We start from the raw sequence: 19,543 nt of genomic DNA, 5'->3' as shown, positions 1-19,543 counted from the left end.
CAGATTTTGCATGCATGTGCTAAGTCAGTTCAGTTGTGTTCAACTCTCTGCAACCCCATGGACTGTAGCCCACCAATCTCCTCTGTCTGTGGATTTCTCCAGGCAAGAGTACTGGAGTGGGTTGCCATGCGCTCCTCCAGGGAATCTTCCTGGCCCAGGGATCAAACCCACGTCTCTTACTTCTCCTGAATTACTGCATTGGAGGCGGGTTCTTTACCACTAGATCATTAGACTTGAAAAAAATCACAGAGAATTAGAGAACTGGTGAAGCTTTGGTGAGGAGTGGTTTGTTTGTTTGCTCTTATTGCATTGGCTTTTACTTTTTTTTTATGTACAAATTGGAAAATGTAGCAAAGAAAAATAATTCCTTAATTTACACATAGCAGAGACAACTACTGTTAACTTTGGGGCTGTTGATTTGAAGTATATGTTCTTCTAGTCTTTTTTGTGTGTGTGCATTTCTATAATTTATATATTATACATGCAATATGGGATGCTTTCTTTTTGTGTGTTTATTTTATTGTAAATTTTTACAGTTAGTGAGAATCCTAAAGTGAGTATGGGGTCGCAAAGAGTCAGATACAACTGAGTGACTGAACTGAACTAAAGTGAGTGAAGGATTTCTGATAGCTTACCTGATTTCCAGGGGTCTAGTCCAATTTCAGTGATTGACAGAAGAAAAAGAAAAGAAAGGAACAAATCAGTTTGCAAACTTAATATGTACATCCAGGGTGTACACAAGGCATGTGCATCTGTGAGCAAATGAACCTGCAGACACACACACAGTTTGGATGTCAGGGACTGTTACTAGACTATGGGCCTGAGGGCAGCAGAATACACCATCCCAAGTATATCACTTTGGTGGATTATTTTGAATTAAAGGTACTTGAGAAACAGTGGTTGCCAAAAGGACACGCTGACCTCTTTGCGCCCCTGAAAGTAGGAAATAAATCTTCCACGTGAAGGGCGTCCTCTCTGTACCAGGCGGTAGAGAAAGAGTCTTATCTCCAGAGAGAGGAATGTGGGTCTGAGGAGCTTGTACAAACAAACCTTGCTACCTCTCCCCTAATTAGCTACCCCAAGCCTAAACCCCAGTGTCTTGTCAAGTTTTTACAAATGTACTGTTTCCTTGTCTAGAAGGTATAAAAGCCACCTGCTTCAGTCACATCTTCAACTTCATATTTTTATGGAGTTCCAACATGTACAAAATTAAATTTGTTTTTCTTCTGTTCATCTGTGCATGCATGAGTGCTAAGTCGTTTCAGGCATGTCTCTCTGTTTGTAACCCTATGGACCATAGTCGGCCAGGCTCCTCTGCCCACGGGATTCTCCAGGCAAGAATACTGGAGTGGGTTGCCATGCCCTCCTCCAGGGGATCTTCCCAACCCAGGGGACTGAATTCCCATCCCTTACATCTCCCGCACAGGCAGGCAGGTTCTTTACCACCAGCACCATCTGGGAAGCCCCCTCTGTTCATCTGTCTTAAGTCAGTTTGATGATTAGACTAGCCAAGGAGCCTAGATGTGAAGAAGGGCAAAGTTTTCTTCCCTACAGGTCTTGGTGTAACAAAGAGTAAGCCAAGTCTCAACATACATAGCAGACCCAAAACACTGAGCATGTGGCCATCCAGACAATTTATCTTGTTCCTTTTATATCTTTGTAACAATCTGTCCCAGCATGTTCAGAGTGGGTTGAGAGGAAACTCCTGCGAATTGTGAATTTTGAACCTGGGTTTAAGTTCACCCTTTCTTTGACACCACAACTGTGTTAGTTGCTCAGTCATGTCCGGCTCTTTGCAACCACATGGATGGTAGCCTGCCAGGCCCCTCTGTTTATAAAATTTCCTAAGTTAGAATACTGAAGTGGAGTGCCATTTCCTTCTCCAGGGGATCTTCCAGACCCAGGGATTGAACTTGGGTCTCCCACATCGCAGGCAGATTCTTTACTATCTGAGCCACCAGGGATGGCCCCAGGTAATAAATATGAGCATCTCTCAACCAAAAGAGCTGACAAAGTTTGGACATTTCCTGTAGCAAGAGAAATCACAAACCTCTCCCTTACCCGGTTTTCATTTGTTCAGATCCCAAGCACCCTCTCCTGGTCTTACCCTCCTGGGTTCCTAGTAGCCCAGTTGGCCAGCACCAAGTCCGAGTGAACGAGGATAGGAGGGAGCCCCAGTTTCCTGGACACCTCGACAAACGGCAGGGCAAGGTTTCTTGGCAGAATCTTGCGGATATAAATGCAGACAGTACATTATAGAAATAATGCAATGGAGGAAGCAATCTTGTCTTTTTTTTATTATTGGCATATATTTGTTTTTCAATGCTGTGTTAGCTTCTGTGTAATTAGTTCCTGTGTAGTTAGTATGGGGAAGTGAACCAGCTACACGTATATGTATATCCTCTCTTTGTTGGATTTCCTCCCCATTTAGGTCACCACAGAGCACTGAGTAGAATTCCCTGTGCTATAGAGTAGGTTCTGATTTGTTATCTATTTTATACATAGTATCAATAGTGTGTGAGCTTCCCAGGTGGTGCTAGGGGCAAAGAGCCTGCCTGCCAATGCAGGAGGCATAAGATATGTGGGTTTGATCCCTGGGTCAGGAAGATCCCCTGGAGGAGGGCATGACAACTCACTCCAGTATCCTTGCCCGGAGCATCCCCTGGACAAAGGAGCCTGACAGAGCCCCAGTTCATGCGGTCTCAAAGAGTTGGACATGACTGAGCATCTATGTCAATTGATTTTTTATTCCTAAAAATTGTGTGGTAAAGAAACAACCTGAGAATAAAAATGGAATTATATGAGTGGGGTTCCCTGGTGGCTCAGATGGTAAAGTGCCTGCCCGCGATGTGGGAGACCCGGGTCCAATCCCTGGGTCGGGAAGATCCCCTGGAGAAGGAAATGGCACCCCACTCCAGTACTCTTGCCTAGAAAATTCCATGGATGGAGTAGCCTGGTGGGCTACAGTCCATGGGGTCACAAAGAGTCAGACACGACTGAGTGACTTCACTCACTCACTCATACGAGTCATCATATAATTAATACATTTAATTAATATATACCATTAATTAACATATATCCATACAATTAATATGAATATAATACACACCTCACTCTCATATTTATTCTTTAACAACCTAGTGGATATATTATTTATGAGTATGGTCTGAAATATATGTGAAAAGTACAAAATTGGACCATGCATGTACATATATAGTATAAAATAATCTCTAAAAATTGTACAATTAAGAGTATGAACAAATGTTGAGGCATAAGTGGGGACTGAGTTGATGAGCTGTGAGAAAATATCCCTCTGTGTGTGTGTGTGTGTGTATATCTACATATATATATATATACCTATATATATCCAGACAGATAATGTAGATACCTGCATACAAGTGTTTTCTGCATAGTCTTAGTTTTAGGAACAAATATGTGTATGTGTTTGTGTATATATGTGTGTGTGTGTCCTTTTCTCAGGGAGACAGATGGGAAGACTAGAACATTTCATCACACCCAATAGCAACTTCAAGTAAGTCACCTCAGGACAGTCCCCATTCAATCCCTGAGTAATCTGAGGACCTCTCTAAAGAACCCTATTTGTCCAAATATCTAGAAAAATTACCAGGACCCATGGGGATGGGAATGGGGGACTCTAACCATCAACAAGGCTAAATAGTTTCAAAAGAATATTCTTATGCCTCCTTTCTCCCACTTCCAACTTCCTTCCCCCTTAATGTAAAAATATCTATTCACAGAAAGTGGAGAGTAGCTAAAGAGCCTCTTGATGAGGATGAAAGAGAGCTGGCTTAAAACTCAGCATTCATAAAACTAAGATCATGACATCTGGTTCCATCACTTCATGGCAAATAGATGGGGAAAAAGTGGAAGCAGTGACAGATTTTCTTTTCTTGGGCTCCAAAATCACTGCAGTGGCTTCAGCCACAAAATTAAAAAGACATTTGCTCCTTGGAAGGAAAGCTATGACAAGGCTAGACAGCGTATTAAAAATCTGAGACAAAGGTCCATATAGTCAAAGATATGGTTTTTCAGTAGTCATATATGGGTGTGAAAGTTGGACAATAAAGAAGGCTGAGCACAGAAGAATTGATGCTTTTGAACTGTGGTGTTGGAGAAGACTCTTGAGAGTCCCCTGGACTGCAAGGAGATCCAACCAGTCCATCCTAAAGGAGATCAGTCCTGAATATTCATTGGAAAGACTGATGCTGAAGCTGAAGTTCCAGTCCTTTGGCCACCTGATGTGAAGAGCTGACTCACTGGAAAAGACCCTGATTCTGGGAAAGGTGGAGGGCAGGATGAGAAGGGAGGGACAGAAGACCAGACGGTTGGATGGCATCACCGACACAATGGACATGAGCTTGAGCAAACTCCTGGAGATGGTGAAGGACAGGGAAGCCTGGGGTGCTGGAGTCCATGGGGTCACAGAGAGTCAGATGTGGCAGCGACTCAACAACAATAGTTTTCAAATTTAAGCCTAAGGCCAGCTTCCCTTGGGAAGCAGGGATGAGGAGGGCAGTGCAGAAATGAGGTGTCTCCACAGTAGAAAAGTTAAAGAAGGAAATACAGGGAAAGTAGAGATGGTTTGAGGTGGTGTGTGGGAATGGGTGTAGGGAGCTCAGTGGTGATCTGGAAGGTCAAAGACCCACTGGAAACTGGTGTCTCCCTCCCTTGTCACCTACTTCATCCCTTCCCCAATCGAGGATGCTGGTCTGGAGAACAGAAAGAGGAGGAAAAATCCATTGGGATGTTCCATCATGTGTGCCTAGACTTCAAACTTTCCCACATCAGACACATGACTCTTTAAAGTTAGACGACCTGACATTTAAACAGTCTGCAGTAGCTCTCTGCTTCCTTCCTGTCTCTTATCTCACTTAGCCTTGCTTTCATCACTGGGAGTCTCCTCTATTTACTTGATAGACAAATTGTAGAATAAACCTAGGCAAACAAAGTAAGAACAGGTTGCTCACTCAAGTTTGCAGAAGCAAAACAAGGGTAACATCCTGATTTCTGTAAAAGGTCCATTTATAAAAAAGTGAAACGAATAGTAATTTATATGTGGTAAGTGAAGCTCAAAGACTTCATGTTCTGAGGTTCAGATCGAAACCGTAAAAAGTTATGCAAGGAGTCAGAAGAGATTTGCATGAAATGTTAAGAGACAGACCAGCATTTGGTAGATAACAAGCAACATCAAAAAAATAAGCACAGTGTTATAAATGGTAATGTGTGTCTCTGGGGAATGAAGGCTGCATTAGTGAAATCAGAAGGTCTGGGTTGTGACCCTGGATTTTCCACAAAGTTGCTACCTAGCCTTGGGCCAGAAATTTAGCTTCTGTAGTCCTTGACTGTCTGTAAAATGGGTACAGTATTACTATACTTAGCATATGAGACTGTGTGGTTACTGATGTGAGGAAGAGCACAAAATGTTGTAAAACGGAAGTCATTCAGGGTTTCATGATATCTTATGACTCGCCTTCAAATGCAACAGTTTAACATTCCTAGAAGAAAGTGCCGGTCAGAAAGAAAAAAAGAAAAACAATTCAAAAACAAATGAAAGGGCTCCCAGTGCTAAAGAAAATTAACTTCCAGGCCAGGTGGGGAGAAATGGTCTTTCATTTAAAGGGGCCTTTTGCACTTCATTTTACTGCTGCTGCTGGGTAATAGCTAAGTCATGTCTGACTCTTTGAGACCCCCATGGACTATAGGCCCCCAGCCTCCTCTGTTCATGGGCTTTCTCAGGCAAAAATACTGGGGTGGGTTGCCATTTCCTTCTCCAGGAGATCCTCCCTACCCAGGGATTGAACTCATCTCTCCTGTATTGCAGGCAGATTCTTTACCACTGACCCACCCGGGAAGCCTTTGTGTTTGCTTCATCTCAAACCCAAAAGAAGACCATGAAAGGAGCCACTTTCCAGGAAAACAGTGTAGACAGTGTTCTTCAGGTACAGAGAACCTGCCAGATGAGAAGACAAGAGCCCCTTCGTTCCTACCTCTTTGGGCTGCGTCTCCCCATCCTGCCAGACATACCCCATGGTGATAAAGCTCAGGACTAGGCGTGCCAGGCGCCACTCTCGGTAACCTGTGAGGAACTGGCAGTTCAAGAGCGGCATCTGTTCAGGAGAAATGTCCGGAGGTTACCAGTTGCGGGGGTGTAATGGCCGTGGGAGTTTTGTGGCTTGAAGGGTCCTGTGGGTGTAACTGGTGGGTTATGTTTTAGTTAAGGCAATCCTCACACACTCATTTCTGCCCTAATCTCAGGATACTGCAGTAAGAGAGGTCTTTCACATGACATTGTTCATGAAATGCCAACACCTACATCCCATGCAAGCCCCCAGATTGTCTCCATGGTAGTGTCTGGACACTGGTGGCCATTATTGAAGTGGCAACTTGATTGGAGTGTTATATTAACAGAATAACGTAGTCCCAAGGCTGATATCATGTATCAAACGGGGAGTCTCCCAGGGCGACTTTTACAACCCTGCCTTATCAAACACCTTCTGCTTAATGGGTACCACTGAACACCAGTAGCAGCCCACCTGCTGTGGGCGTGACTCTCTCGGTATAATTCCTAGGTGAAAAGGTAAACGAAGTCCAACGGAATTAGGAATTCACCCAACAAACTCCCTGGGAGGGAGTGGTTGCGGGGAGCCCAAAGGCTGTTCAGTCCTTGTCCGAACTCTCCCGGTGAAACTGGGTGGGTCTTTTCACTTCTCCACCGGCTTCCTCCTCAAGATGAGTCATAGGGAACTGTGGAGGCCACAGTTGCTATTGAAAGCAACACCCTGAACACAAATATTTTATTCCTGACAGCTCTGCCTATGCAAATAGTACCAGTTTCTCAGTTTAGTTCAGGCTAGCCCTGTCTGTTTCAGATGACACCTTTGAACTCTAATTTCCCTGCATATCCCGGCTGGGTGTTCTCCCCGCCACCCCCCACTCTGCCATCCTGCCCCCAGTTCTAGATACAGTCTGATCTAGATCCTTCCAGGCGCCCCTCTCTGGGGTCCCAAGCGCCAGAAGGGTGGCCGTGAACATGGCATGTATCTCTTTGAGAGAGGAGTGGGATGGGACCAGGGGTCCTATCGCCCTCGCAGAAGCTTCTGCCTTCGGGATGGGACTCCTTCCTACGCGGTCCGCTACAGACAGCCTTTCCTTGTCTTCTGCTTTGTACCAGATTCCACATTTTGCTCTAAAAACTGGCTGAGATACAATCTTGAAAGTTCTGTGCGTTAGGGGGGTGTGGGCAGGGAAGGGAGGGAAGAGGGGAAAGGCGGGATTGGGAGGACCACTGACATTGCATTTTAATAAGAACCAGCCTGAAAATTACAACCAGAGTTATTTATTCAGTACTTATTCTAAGGCAGTTACTAAAGTGTCCAAGCCTTGATGCTAAAAGCTTCTCACTCAGGTTGGTATCCCATCTTCTCCCAAGATCCATAGGCAAGAATCAGCAAGGATAAGATATTTGCCCAAGGTCGCAGAGCCAGGAGGCACTGAGCCAGGGTTATAGTTCAGTTCTGCTGGCCACTGCCCTGCACTATAAAGTCCTCTCTGCCAGATGAAAATCTGAAAGCCATATGTGTCATTTTACATTTTCTATTAGCCACATTTTAGAAAGAAAACAAGAAAACACTGAGGTGGAATTAGTTTTAATAATATTTTATCGAGATTAATAGATGCAAAATGTTAACACACGATCAATATTAAAATTATCGAGATATTTTACACTCTCCTTTTACAGTAAGTCTTCAAAATCCAATGGATATCTGACATACTAATTTGTCCCCAGTCATATTTCAAGGGCTCAGTGGCCATGAGTGGCTACCGGCTACCTACCCTGCAGCCTCAAGGTGAAGGAATAAAGTCCCAAGATGTTCTGGGGTCACCTTCTATTTTTCCTAGCTCAGGATTTATAATCAACTCTTTCTCCAAGGAGCCCTACTTCCATTGATTGGAAAAGAGCTCAAATAAATGGGCACTGGGTTTGCTCTTTGCTAGTGGAATGCCACTGTTTCTAGATCCTCACAGTGGGCCAAGTTAGGAAATAGTTCATGTGTATGGGGGGTGGGGGTATGCCCTGGTGGGTCAGGGGTAAAGAATCTGCCTGCAATGCAAGAGACCCTGGTTCGGGAAGATCCCCTGGAGGAGGGCATGGGAATATTCTTGCCTAGAGAATCCAATGGACAGAGTAGTCTTGCGGGCTACAGTCCACGTGGTCGCAGAGAATCTGACACGGCTGGATGAATAAGCAGCAGGATGTGTGTGTGTACGCCTGTTATGCTGCCGCTGCTGGTTAGTCCCTAAGCCATGTCCAACCCTCTTGCAACCCCATGCCCGCCAAGCTCCTTTGTCGATGGGATTTCTCAGGCAAGAATACTGAAGTAGGCTGCCACTTCCTTACCTAGGGATAGAACTCGCATCTCCTGGTTGGCAGGCAGATTCTTTACCACTGAGCTACCTGGCAAGCCCATACACCTATTATATACACTGTTTATCCACATAAATTTGTTTTTCCGTCTATGTATCAGTGTGCATGTATGTGTATATAAGGGCATCTCAGGTGGTGCTAGTGGAAAAGAACCCACATGGTGGTGATGGTTTAGTCACTAAGTCATGTCCGACTCGTGTGACCCCATGGACTGTAGCCTGCCAGGTGCCTCTGTCTGTGGGATTCTCCAGGCAACAATATGGGAGTGTTTTGCCATTTCATTCTCCAAAGAACCCACATAAATGATGCTAAAATGCTAAACATATCAGATGTCTCCAACTCTAACCTGGTGTCCCAGGTTGATCTTATTTTCCTCCCTTGCTAATGTATAACTAACATCTCTGACAGTGGAATATCATCCACAATTCATTTATTTATTTGTTTCAGCCTAGTGTGTGTACACACACACACAGTGGTTTCAGAATTGTTCAACTGTACTGCTTTGCAAAGCAAATTCACCAGCTTGAGCGCAGTGATTGCAAATGGTTCTTTGTTAATCCAGCACCAGTCACAGCATCACTTTTCTGAGTAACCTAGGTCACCTCCCTTTCCCTACCCTCTTTCCTAAAGTGATGTCATGCATCTGTAGGACAGCTGGATTCACCTAGGTATTATTGTCTGCATTCCATTCCAACATCTCCCAACATTCTGGTTAATATTTTAAAATTTGCAAACCCTTCACAATGTGACATAAAAGTCTATGGGTTTCACAAAGGCATAGAATCACGTATCCACCGCCAGAATACCATAGATAGCAGTTATGTTATCCTAAAACATAGTAATCATTTAGTAATCATTTCTCTTCAGTCCCTCATCACCATTGACCTGTTCTGTCCTTATAATGCTCGCCTTCTCTGCAATGTCGCATGAATGGAATCGGGATATGTAGCCTTTCGGTTCTGACATGTTTCATTTAGCAAAATGTACATAAAGTTTATCCATATTGTTGAATAAACCAATAGCTTATTCATTTTTGCCACTGAATAGCATTCCTTCATATGAAGACAGCTCAGTGTCTTCCAGACTGCTGTAACAAAGTACCACAGGCTAGAGGGCTTATGAACAATGGAAATTTAATTATTTTGGTTTTGGAAGCTGGCAGTCCAAGACCAGGGTGCCGGCACGATGGGGCTCCATTGAGAACCGTCTTGCTGTCTTCTTGCTGTATCTTCCCATGACAGCGACAGAGTGTCATAGAGTCCTGGGTCACCTTGATAAGGGCACTCATCCCATTTATGACTATCCCCTTCTTCTCTCACGACTCGATTACCTTGGGTGTTGGTTGATTTGAGGTGTCAGTTTGATTAGGCTAAGAGAAGCCCAGATGGCTGGTAAATATTTTGGGGTGTGTCTCTGAGATTCTGGAAGAGGTTCTGGAAGAGATGTGGGGACTGAGTAAGGACCCTCACCTCACCAGCTCAGGTGGAATCACTGCCCCGTGTAGGGCCCGAAAAGAACAAAATAGTGGAGAAAGGGAGACATTGCTCTGTTCAGGCTGGGACAGCCACTTCCCCTGACCCGTAGCATTAGCACTCCTAGTTCTTAGATCTTCAGACTCAGACTGGAACTTGCACCACTGGCTCCTGGGTTCTCAGCTTTCCCGGGCCTCCTCCAACTTGCAGGTGGCAGGCTGTGGGGCCTCTCAGCCTCAGTAATCAGGTGTGTCAATCCCTCCTACTAAATCTCTTCCTATATAGATAGGAAAAAATAAGTCTGTTTCTCAGGAGATCTCTGACTAATCACTTCCAAAGGCTCCGCCTCCTAACCATCACATTGGGGATGAGGATTTCAATGTATGAATTTGGGAACCACACAAATGTTCAGGCCTTTGTACTCAGTTTAAAATTCCCCTGTTAAAAAATAAACAAATAAAATTCCCCTGTTGAGGGACATCTTGGTGGTTTCTGGTTTAGATAATCACTTACACACCTGCTTTTCCATGAACACAAAATTTCGGTTTACTTGGGTAAATATTTAGTAATGTGATTGCTGGGTCGTATAGTAATTCTTTATTTGAATCTGCCACTTGGATGGAAGGGGAGTTTGGGAATGAACACATGTATGTGTATGGTTAAGTCTCTGCTGTTAACCGGAAACTATGATAACATTGTTAATTGGCTATGAGTGAAAGTGAAAGTGTTAGTCACTCAGTTGTGTCTGACTCTTTGAGACCCCTTGGACTGTACCCTGACAGGCTTCTCTGTCCATATAATTCTCTAGGCAAGAAAACTGGGAGTGGGTAGCTATTCCCTTCTTCAGAGGCTCTTCCCAACTCAGGGATAAAATTTGGGCCTCCCCCATTGCAGGCAGAGGTCTTTCTGAGCAGAGCCACCAGAGCTCTACCCTAATACAAAATTATACTTTTTTTTTTTTTTTAAAGAACTTGTCAAGGTAGCTGTGATATTTTGCAGGCCCTCTTCCAGGGTAGCTGTGACATTTTGCATTCCCATCAGCAATGTGAATGAGAGTCTCTTTGTATCATCACCAGTGTTTGCTATTGCCAGATTAAAAAAAAAAAAATTAGCTGTTCAAATAGGTGTTAAATTACCCTTTAGTACTTATTATCATAGATAAATAGTCCTATATTTCTCTGTAAGTCTCCTAGTTTCATTGTTATTCCTTCCTGATTAAGGTTTATCAACAATTTCTAAAGAATCTGCTAACACTGGCTGTAAAACTGAGAAAGTCTCTTGGCTCAACTCTTTTATAGGACTCCAACAATAAATCAGTGTGACTTCACCCAGAGGGAGGGGAACCCTGACCGTGGGGCTTGACATGAGGACACTGAGAATTCCATGCCTATCCTGACCCAGATGCAACTTATCCATCAATTTCCTGACAATTCTCAACCAGATTGCCTTCTTTTTTAAAAAAAAAAAAATTATTGAGTGCTTAATATAATATAGTCCAGGAATTGTTCTGTGTATGCTCTGGAAATTTTAGGGAAACACACATCATACCAGAAGCAAGTGTTATTCCACTCATCACCAAGAGTGAGATTGTTTCAGTTCTGTGGATAAAGTCACCACCTTCAGTGAGTGGTCAGCTGACCCATGTCTACAATGTGGAGAAAGAAAAGTGGTGAGAGGATGAAAATAGGGTCGTGAGAAAGGGTCAGGGAGAACACAAGGTGTTATACCTCATTTACTTGAGCTCGAAGCTGATGGTTCTCAATCAACTGGGGAAGTCTGCTGGCAATTTCCATCCAAGGATGATAGTGACCAGGGAGTTCTCTCTGCATCCAAAAGATACAAATGTCTCAGTATTTTAGACCTCTCTGGGAAGCAGCCTCAATGCTACTTTCAGATTTCAACCTTAAGGCAGAATTCAGGTCAATTCTATTCAACAAATATTGAGAATTCGCTGAATCCTATGTGAGGCACTCCAGATACACAGGTGACTAAAATACAGGACTTGTGATTAGGAGCATGTAACTACTAAGGGATAAGTATAGTGTCATCAGACATAACTCTTGCAGTATAATATATTCGATTATAGATGTGTGTAAGCTTAAGAAAGGGCTTCCCCGGGGGCTTAGCAGTAAAAAATCCGCCTACAATGCAGGAGCTGCAGGAGACATGGGTTTGATCCCTGGGTCGGGAAGATCCCTTGGAGAAAGACATCACAACCCACTCCAATATTCTTGTCTGGAGAATTTCCGCAGACAGGGGAGCCTGGAGGTTACAGTCCATGGGGTCACGAAGAGTTGGACACTGCTAAAGTGACTTAGCATGGCACAGTATCCTTAAGAACTAGCAGAGGAGGGAGTGGTTAATTCTAGGGGATCAAAGGGAAATGGTCATAGAAACATGACATTTGGGGCCAGCTTTAGGGTCTGAAAGTGACTTTTCAGGATGGCAATTTGAAGATGAGAAGGCAGTGAAACAGATCAGATGATGGATAAATCATCTGTTCTTGGGATTACAGATCATTCAGTGTTACTCAAATCTAAAGTTTAAGAGAAATGACAGATTAATGACAAATGACTCATAACAAATGTGAGTCACTCACTCATTAGTGAGGTGGATGAACCTAGAGCCTATTATACAGAATGAGGTAAGTCAGAAAGAGAAAAAGAGATACCATATATTAACGCATATATAAGAAATCTAAAAAGGTGGTACTGATGAACCCATTTGCAGGGCAGGAATCGAGATACAGAGAATGGACTTGTAGACACAGCAGGGGAAGGAAGGGGTGGGATGAACTGAGAGAGTAGCACTGATATTTATACATTACTCTGCATAAAATAGAAAGCTCATGGGAAGATTCTGTATAACACAGGAAGCGCAGCCCGGCACGCTGTGATGACCTAGGGGTGGGATTGGGGGAGGTGGGAGGGAGACTCAGGAGAGAGGGGATAAATGTATGCTTATGGCCGATTCACATTGCTCTACAGTTGAAACCAACTCAATATTGTGAAGCAATTATCCTCCGATTTAAAAGAAATTGGGGGAAAAAAGGTAGAGGCAGTGAGGATGATTTCCATGTTTATGAATCAAGTGACTGGATGAATTGGTGAGAACACCATGAACTGAAGCAGAAATACAGGTGAAGTCACAGACAGGGCACATAATACGGAATTTATTGTTAGATCTGTCTAAAAAACCCATGGAATGTCACCTAAAATATTCATGGAATGTCAAGATATGGCTGTATACTGGGCAACTGGATATACAATTGGGAGTTCAGGAGAAAATTTACCTTACAAATGTGCAACTGGGAGTATCACTGTAGAGCAAATTCTACTTTGTGGTTAAAAGGAAAAGAGTATACAAAGGTAGTTCAGGAGAAGTTGCAAAGTGAAAAGAGAAGGCTTAGATCAGTGCACTCGGGGATCTTACAAGGCGGGCAGAGGAAACAAATCCAGCAATTCAGATTATGAAGACATGCACAGATGCTCAATGAGCCATAAAAGAACCACCCTATGGAAGTCAAGACATTAGAGGGTTTTCTTGGAGAGCCAGACATCTTTTAAGACTTCTTAAGTGAACAATGCAAAGACATAGAGGAAAACAATAGAACGGGAAAGACTAGAGATCTCTTCAATAAAATTAGAGATACCAAGGGAACATTTCATGCTCATTTCATGCAAAGGTGGGCACAATAAAGGACAGAAACTGTATGGACGTAACAGAAGCAGAGGATATTAAGAAGAGGTGGCAAGAATATACAGAAGAACTACACAAAAAAGATCTTTATGATCCAGACAGCCACAGTGGCATGAGCGCTCACCTAGAACCAGACATCCTGGAGTGTGAAGTCAAGTGTGCAGGTCTTAGGAAGCATCACTATGAACAAAGCTAGTGGAGATGATGGAATTCCAGCTGAGCTATTTGAAATCCTAAAAGATGATGCTGTTCAAATGCTGCACTGAACATGCCAGCAAATTTGGAAACCTCAGCAGTGGCCATAGACTGGAAAAGGTCAATTTTCATTCCAATCCCAAAGAATATTCAGACTACCTTACAATTGTGCTTATTTCACAGGCTAGCAAGGTAATGCTCAATATCCTTCAAGCTAGGCTTCAACAGTACACAAACTGAGAACTTTCAGAGGTACAAGCTGGATTCAGGAAAGGCAGAGGAACCAGAGGTCAAATGTCAACATCTGTTTCCTCACTGAAGAAGCAAGGGAATTTTTTTAAAAAGCACCTATTTTTGCTTCATTGATTATGCAAAAGCCTTTGACTCTGTGGATGGCAACAAACTCTGGAAAATTCTTAAAAGAGATGGGACTATCAGACCAACTTACCAGCTTCCTGAGAAATTTGCATGCAGGTCAAGAAGCAAAAATTAGAACCAGACATGGAGCACCCGGTTCCAAATTGGGAAAGAAGTATGTCAAGGCTGAATATTGTCACCCTGCTTATTTAACTTATATGCAGGATACATCAAGCGAAATGCTGGGCTCGATAAAGCACAAGCTGGAATCAAGATTGCTGGGAGAAACGTCAATAACCTCAGATATGCAGGTGACACCACCTTATGACAGAAAGCAAAGAGGAACTAAAGAGCCTTTTGATGAAAGTGAAAGAGAGTGAAAAAGCTGGCTTAAAACTCAACATTCAAAAACTAAGATCATGGCATCCAGTTCCACCACTTCACGGCAAATAGATGGGGAAACAATGGAAACAATGACAGACTTTATTTTTGGGGGCTCCAAAATCACTGTAGATGGTGACTGCAAGCATGAAATTAAAAGACACTTGCTTGTTGGAAGAAAAGCTATATAACTTTTATATGTTATATGTCTATAACTTAGACAGCATATTAAAGGCAGAGGCATTGGTTTGCCAACAAAGGTCTGTATAGTCAAAGCTATGACTTTTCCAGTAGTCAGGCTTTTCTAGATGTGAGAGTTGGACCATAAAGAAGGCTGCGAGCCAAAGAATTGATGCTTTTGAACTAGTTGCTAGTTCTCTTCTTCTGAGAGTCCCTTGGATTGCAAAGAGATCAAACAGGTCAGTCCTAAAGTAAATCAACCTGAAAATAGCCATTGGAAGGCCTCATGCTGAAGCTGAAGCTCCAATACTTTGGGCACCTGGTGTGAACAACTGACTCATTGGAAAAGACCCTGATGCTGGGAAAGACTAAAGGCAGGAGGTAAAGGGGGCAACAGAGGATGAGGTGGTTGCATAGTATCATTGACTCAATGGACATGAGTTTGAGCAAACTCTGGGAGATGGTTAAGGACAGGGATTGCGTGCAGTCCAAAGAGTCAGACATGACTGAGTGAGTGAACAACAACAGGGATTTATTTATCAAATGGCCAAATGCATCATTTTAAGTAAGGTTACCTCTTTAAAATAAAAACTGAATCATCAATAACACATATACAGCAGTTAGATTGGGGTCATGGAAACAGGGTTTGAAATATAGTGTGCTGAAGAGGTAAGAGTGTAGAGATTGAATATGTGACTTACTTTTTTGGGAGCACCATAAGGCATTCAGGCTTCCCAGATGGCTCAGTGGTAAAGAATCCTCCTGCCAGTACAGGAGATGTAGGTTCGATCCCTGGGTCAGGAAGATCCCCTCGGGAAGGAAATGGCAACCCACTCCAGTATTCTTGCCTGGAATATCCCATGAATAGAGGAGTCAGGTGGGCTACAGTCCATGGGGTTGCAAAAGACTCAGACATGACTTAGTGGTGAAACAACAAGAAAAGGCATTAACAAGGGGAAAGTTGGTGTTTGAGAGCTGTTTCCACTGAAGAATAAAAGATTTGAGTGGTTTACAGTCTGCTACTCAAGAGGCAGAGACTGAAGAAAAAGGAGAGAGGAAACAAAAAAGAAAAGAATCATGAGGAAGGGGAGGAGGAGAGAAAGAGCCACGATGGAACACATTTAAAGAAATAGGAGGGCTACCCCGGTGGCTTAGTGGTAAAGAATCTGCCTGCCAATGCAGGAGACAGTTCCATCCCTGGTCTGGGAAGATCCCATACGCCTCACAGCAACTAAGTCCATGTGTTGAGTCTGTGCTCCAGAGCCGGGGAGCCAGAACTACTGAGCCACACGTCTTAGAGCCCGCGCTCCACAACCAGAGAAGTCGCCGCAATGAGAAGCCTGTGCAGCACAAGGAGATAGTAGGCCCTGCTCGCAGCAACTAGGAAGATCCCGGGCAGCATTGAAGACCCGGCACAGCCAAAAGTAAAAATACATATATATGTATATATATATACATATATATATATATTTTTTTTTTTAATAAAGAGAACAAGAAAGTCTGGAGTATGAAGGAATTCATTTCTTATGAACTTAATTTCTCAGCAAATGGTAGTGAAGAGTCAGGTAGTATGATTTGAGGAGAGAGGTGAGTGTTAACTTCGTTATAGGAGAAGGAACAGGAAATGAAACACAAAAGGCAAATATATCACAATGCATATTAGGTATATTATAACACATTATCATGACTTAGAAAACCCAGGGAAGTTTGAAAGCAATTAGTTTGGAGAGCTGTAGGTCTATAAGTTACCAATAAGTCACTTATTTCTTAGAACGTAAAATAAAACTGGGTGAATCTAACACCCAATGCACAACCTGTGAAAATTATAAACTCTATTTAATCCTCTGCTTTCTATCATCTATCAATTCAGGACAAATTGGGGCACCCTTTTGTAGCTTTCTTAAATTATACCAGATTATTATAATTTCATAATTTAATATTTTTAATATAGATATTGTCAGGGGGGGTGGATTTTCCCCTCTACCTTTCCTAAGTTCTTGAGTCTGGACTTATAATAAATTAACACAAAACAGATTAACAGGAGAAAAGGAAAGGAATGTTACTAATAGTTAACAGACTATACAGACTATTAGAAATGTGACCTAAGAAATGGGACCTGAGAAGTGACCATAGCAGGCAACTTTTGTTCTTTTTAGACAAAGAAACAATAAATCTGTGATGAATGGACAAGATGATGAAACTTGGGTTTCATGTATTTGAAGAATCTATGCAGTCTTGTCCTGGGGTCATCAATTAAAGAACTAACAGGGTTTTATTTATTCAGGCTTCTCGGCTCAAATTCCCTACCTATGGTGATAAGGGTGTCTTCCTATCTCCATGTGCAAGGAGGACATCTTTCATAGGAGAGATTTATTTCCCTGCTTCTAGGAAGACAGAAAAGAGGGTCAAAGTTCCTTTTGAATTCACTGTTCTCTTTCTGTTTTTAAATGGTCGTTTTATTTTATTTTTTTAAATTTATTTATTTTTAATTGGAGGATAATTGCTTTACAATATTGTGTTAGTTTCTGCCATATGTCAACATGAATCAGCCATAGGTATATATATATGTCCCATCCCTCTTGAACCTCCCTCCCGCTTTCCACCCTGATTGTTTCTTTAGTAACTTTAGTTCAATATAATCAATGTGAAGGACTTCCCTGCTGGTCCAGTGGTTGGGATTTTGCCTTCCGATGCAGGTGGTATGGGTTCAATCGCTTGTTGGGAAACGAAGATCCTACATGCCTTGTAGTCAAAGAGTCAAAACATAAAACAGAAGCAATATGGTAACAAAGTTAAGGAAAGAGTTTAAAAGTAGTACTCATCAAAAAAAAAAAAAAATTAAAAAAAAAGAAAGAACATAAAGAACAGAAGACAAAATAATCAATATGATTGAGGCATATTCAGGGTTAACTTGCCCAGGGCCCCAACAGTATGGGTATTTACAAAGAAGAAACCATGCCATTTTCTCCTCATATATTCTTCACCTAGTCCCGCAATTTCTCAAAGGTAGAGTCCACTACACTCCCCTATTCTCCCAGGGTAAAAAACATTTATAAGCATTAATGGTCATTTTCTCTAGCAGAGATGCAGAGTTGAAGAAAGCTGATAACTGACCCAAGTTTGCGGATTTACAGAATGGTGGCAGAGTTAAGAATGCTCGCACTCACAGAGGCAGAGAGATTTACAGTTAACTGACTCTGAACCGGCAACTTGTTTTTCTCCTGTTTTACAAACAGCAATTGAATGCAGCAACAGAGACAAGGGAAAACAGTATTTTCAAAGAAAATCACAGAAGGAGACTCAGTATTCAGGAGGTCTTTTTAAAATGGGTTTGAGAAAAAGCTGTAAGTAAGTCATCACCTCTGGCTTTCTTTCTTTGGTACCTAGAAAAGGGATCGTATTTTGAGAACTAAAGCACCCGGGGGAATTCTCTGTAGTTAGGACTTGGTACTTTCACACTGGTGGCCTGAGTTCAATGCCTGGTATGGGAAATACAGTCCCACAAACCACGTGGCACAACCAAATATATATATATATATATATATATATACATACAGCATCCTGGATTTTTGTTTCTGGGCTTGCATGGAGATCTTTAAATACTCCATTGTTCCTCAACCTAAGCCACCCTCTATTCTTTAATACCTCCTTTCCCCTTATACTCCTCAATGCTTCTTACCCTTCTTCCTCTTTCTCATCCTCTCCCTTCTTTAAACAGCTCAAGTGTGTGGACTCCGATATCACCCCGCGAATATAAGAAAACAGTGAGCTTTGAGAACCTCTGGGTTCTCCAAGTGCAGTCCCCATCTGGCAGCATTGGAATGATGTGAAAACTTGTTAGATATGCAAATCTAGGGGGCTCCTCCCTAGACACATTGAACCCCAAGCTCAGGGCTGGGGCCCAGCTTCTATGTTTTAGCAAGCCCTGTAGCTGAAGCTAATGTAACCAAAAGTTTGAAAACCACTGGTGTGGGGACCTCAAAAGTGAAGGGAGAAAGGATTTTGTAGCCAGTTCACAATCCATTTGAAACGTATCCACCAAGGTTTCCTTGGTGGTCTCCTGGTGGAGAATCCACCTGTCAATGCAGGGGGCACGGGTTTGATTCCTGATCCGGCAATATTCCACATGCTGGTATTCCACCGCATCTGAGCTGGTGCCCTGTGACTGCTGAAGCCCGGGGTGCCTAGAATCTGTGCTCTGCAACACATAGAAGCCACCGCAGTAGAAAGCCAGCACCCTGCAGGGAAGGATAGTTCCCCACTCCCTGTAACTAGAGAAAGCCCACACACAGCAGTGAAGACCCAGAGCAACCAAAAATAAAACTTAAATAAACAAATGACTCTTTTTTTTTTAAAAAAAAAAAAAACCACCCACCCTTCCTGTGGGCTTTTCCTCTAGCAACTGAATAAAATAATGAATCATGTTCATTACTTTCTGACTGCCAGATTCTTTTTTAAGTTACAGTGTGGGGGGCAGGACCAACTGATGAGTATTTCTCTACACAACATCCCTTTCGGTGTTACTTAATACTTCTCTATCTCATCTGTTTCAAAACCTGCAGACAATCCTAATGTGCTGTGAATGAATATCGGTAATTGCTTACAATTTTTGGCTATCATTAACAAATCTGAAACAGTCATTCTTCTACATGCACTTTTAGGTGTTGTCTCATTAGCAGGACAAATTTATAAATACAGATTTTACTGAATGAAAGATTTTTGCACCTGGAATGGTTGAGAGCCTCTTCTTGATTTTCTTACAGAAAAGTTACATGAAATGATAGTTGCATTTATATAATATATAATGGGAGTG

General features: G+C 42.6%; 1 protein-coding gene across 3 annotated transcripts in view; it reads right to left on the bottom strand.

The window, feature by feature from the left end:
• The window catches only part of IDO2 (indoleamine 2,3-dioxygenase 2), a 72,246-nt gene that overhangs the window by 37,951 nt on the left and 14,752 nt on the right, over positions 1-19,543 (bottom strand). For 2 of the 3 annotated variants that reach the window (XM_065946834.1, XM_065946835.1), the window contains exons 2-5: positions 11,646-11,741; positions 6,009-6,128; positions 2,108-2,226; positions 636-650 (exon numbers count right to left, since the gene is read on the bottom strand). In XM_065946834.1, the coding sequence (XP_065802906.1) occupies positions 636-650; positions 2,108-2,226; positions 6,009-6,128; positions 11,646-11,741 (350 nt within the window). The remainder of the gene's footprint in view (positions 1-635; positions 651-2,107; positions 2,227-6,008; positions 6,129-11,645; positions 11,742-19,543) is intronic. The other variant, XM_065946833.1, reaches the window with a different exon arrangement.

The sequence above is a fragment of the Muntiacus reevesi genome, chromosome 10 (assembly GCF_963930625.1).
Source record: "Muntiacus reevesi chromosome 10, mMunRee1.1, whole genome shotgun sequence".
NCBI classification, from domain to species: domain Eukaryota; kingdom Metazoa; phylum Chordata; class Mammalia; order Artiodactyla; family Cervidae; genus Muntiacus; species Muntiacus reevesi.
Note: the sequence above shows the minus strand (reverse complement) of the source record. Positions and strands in the feature narration are given on the sequence as shown.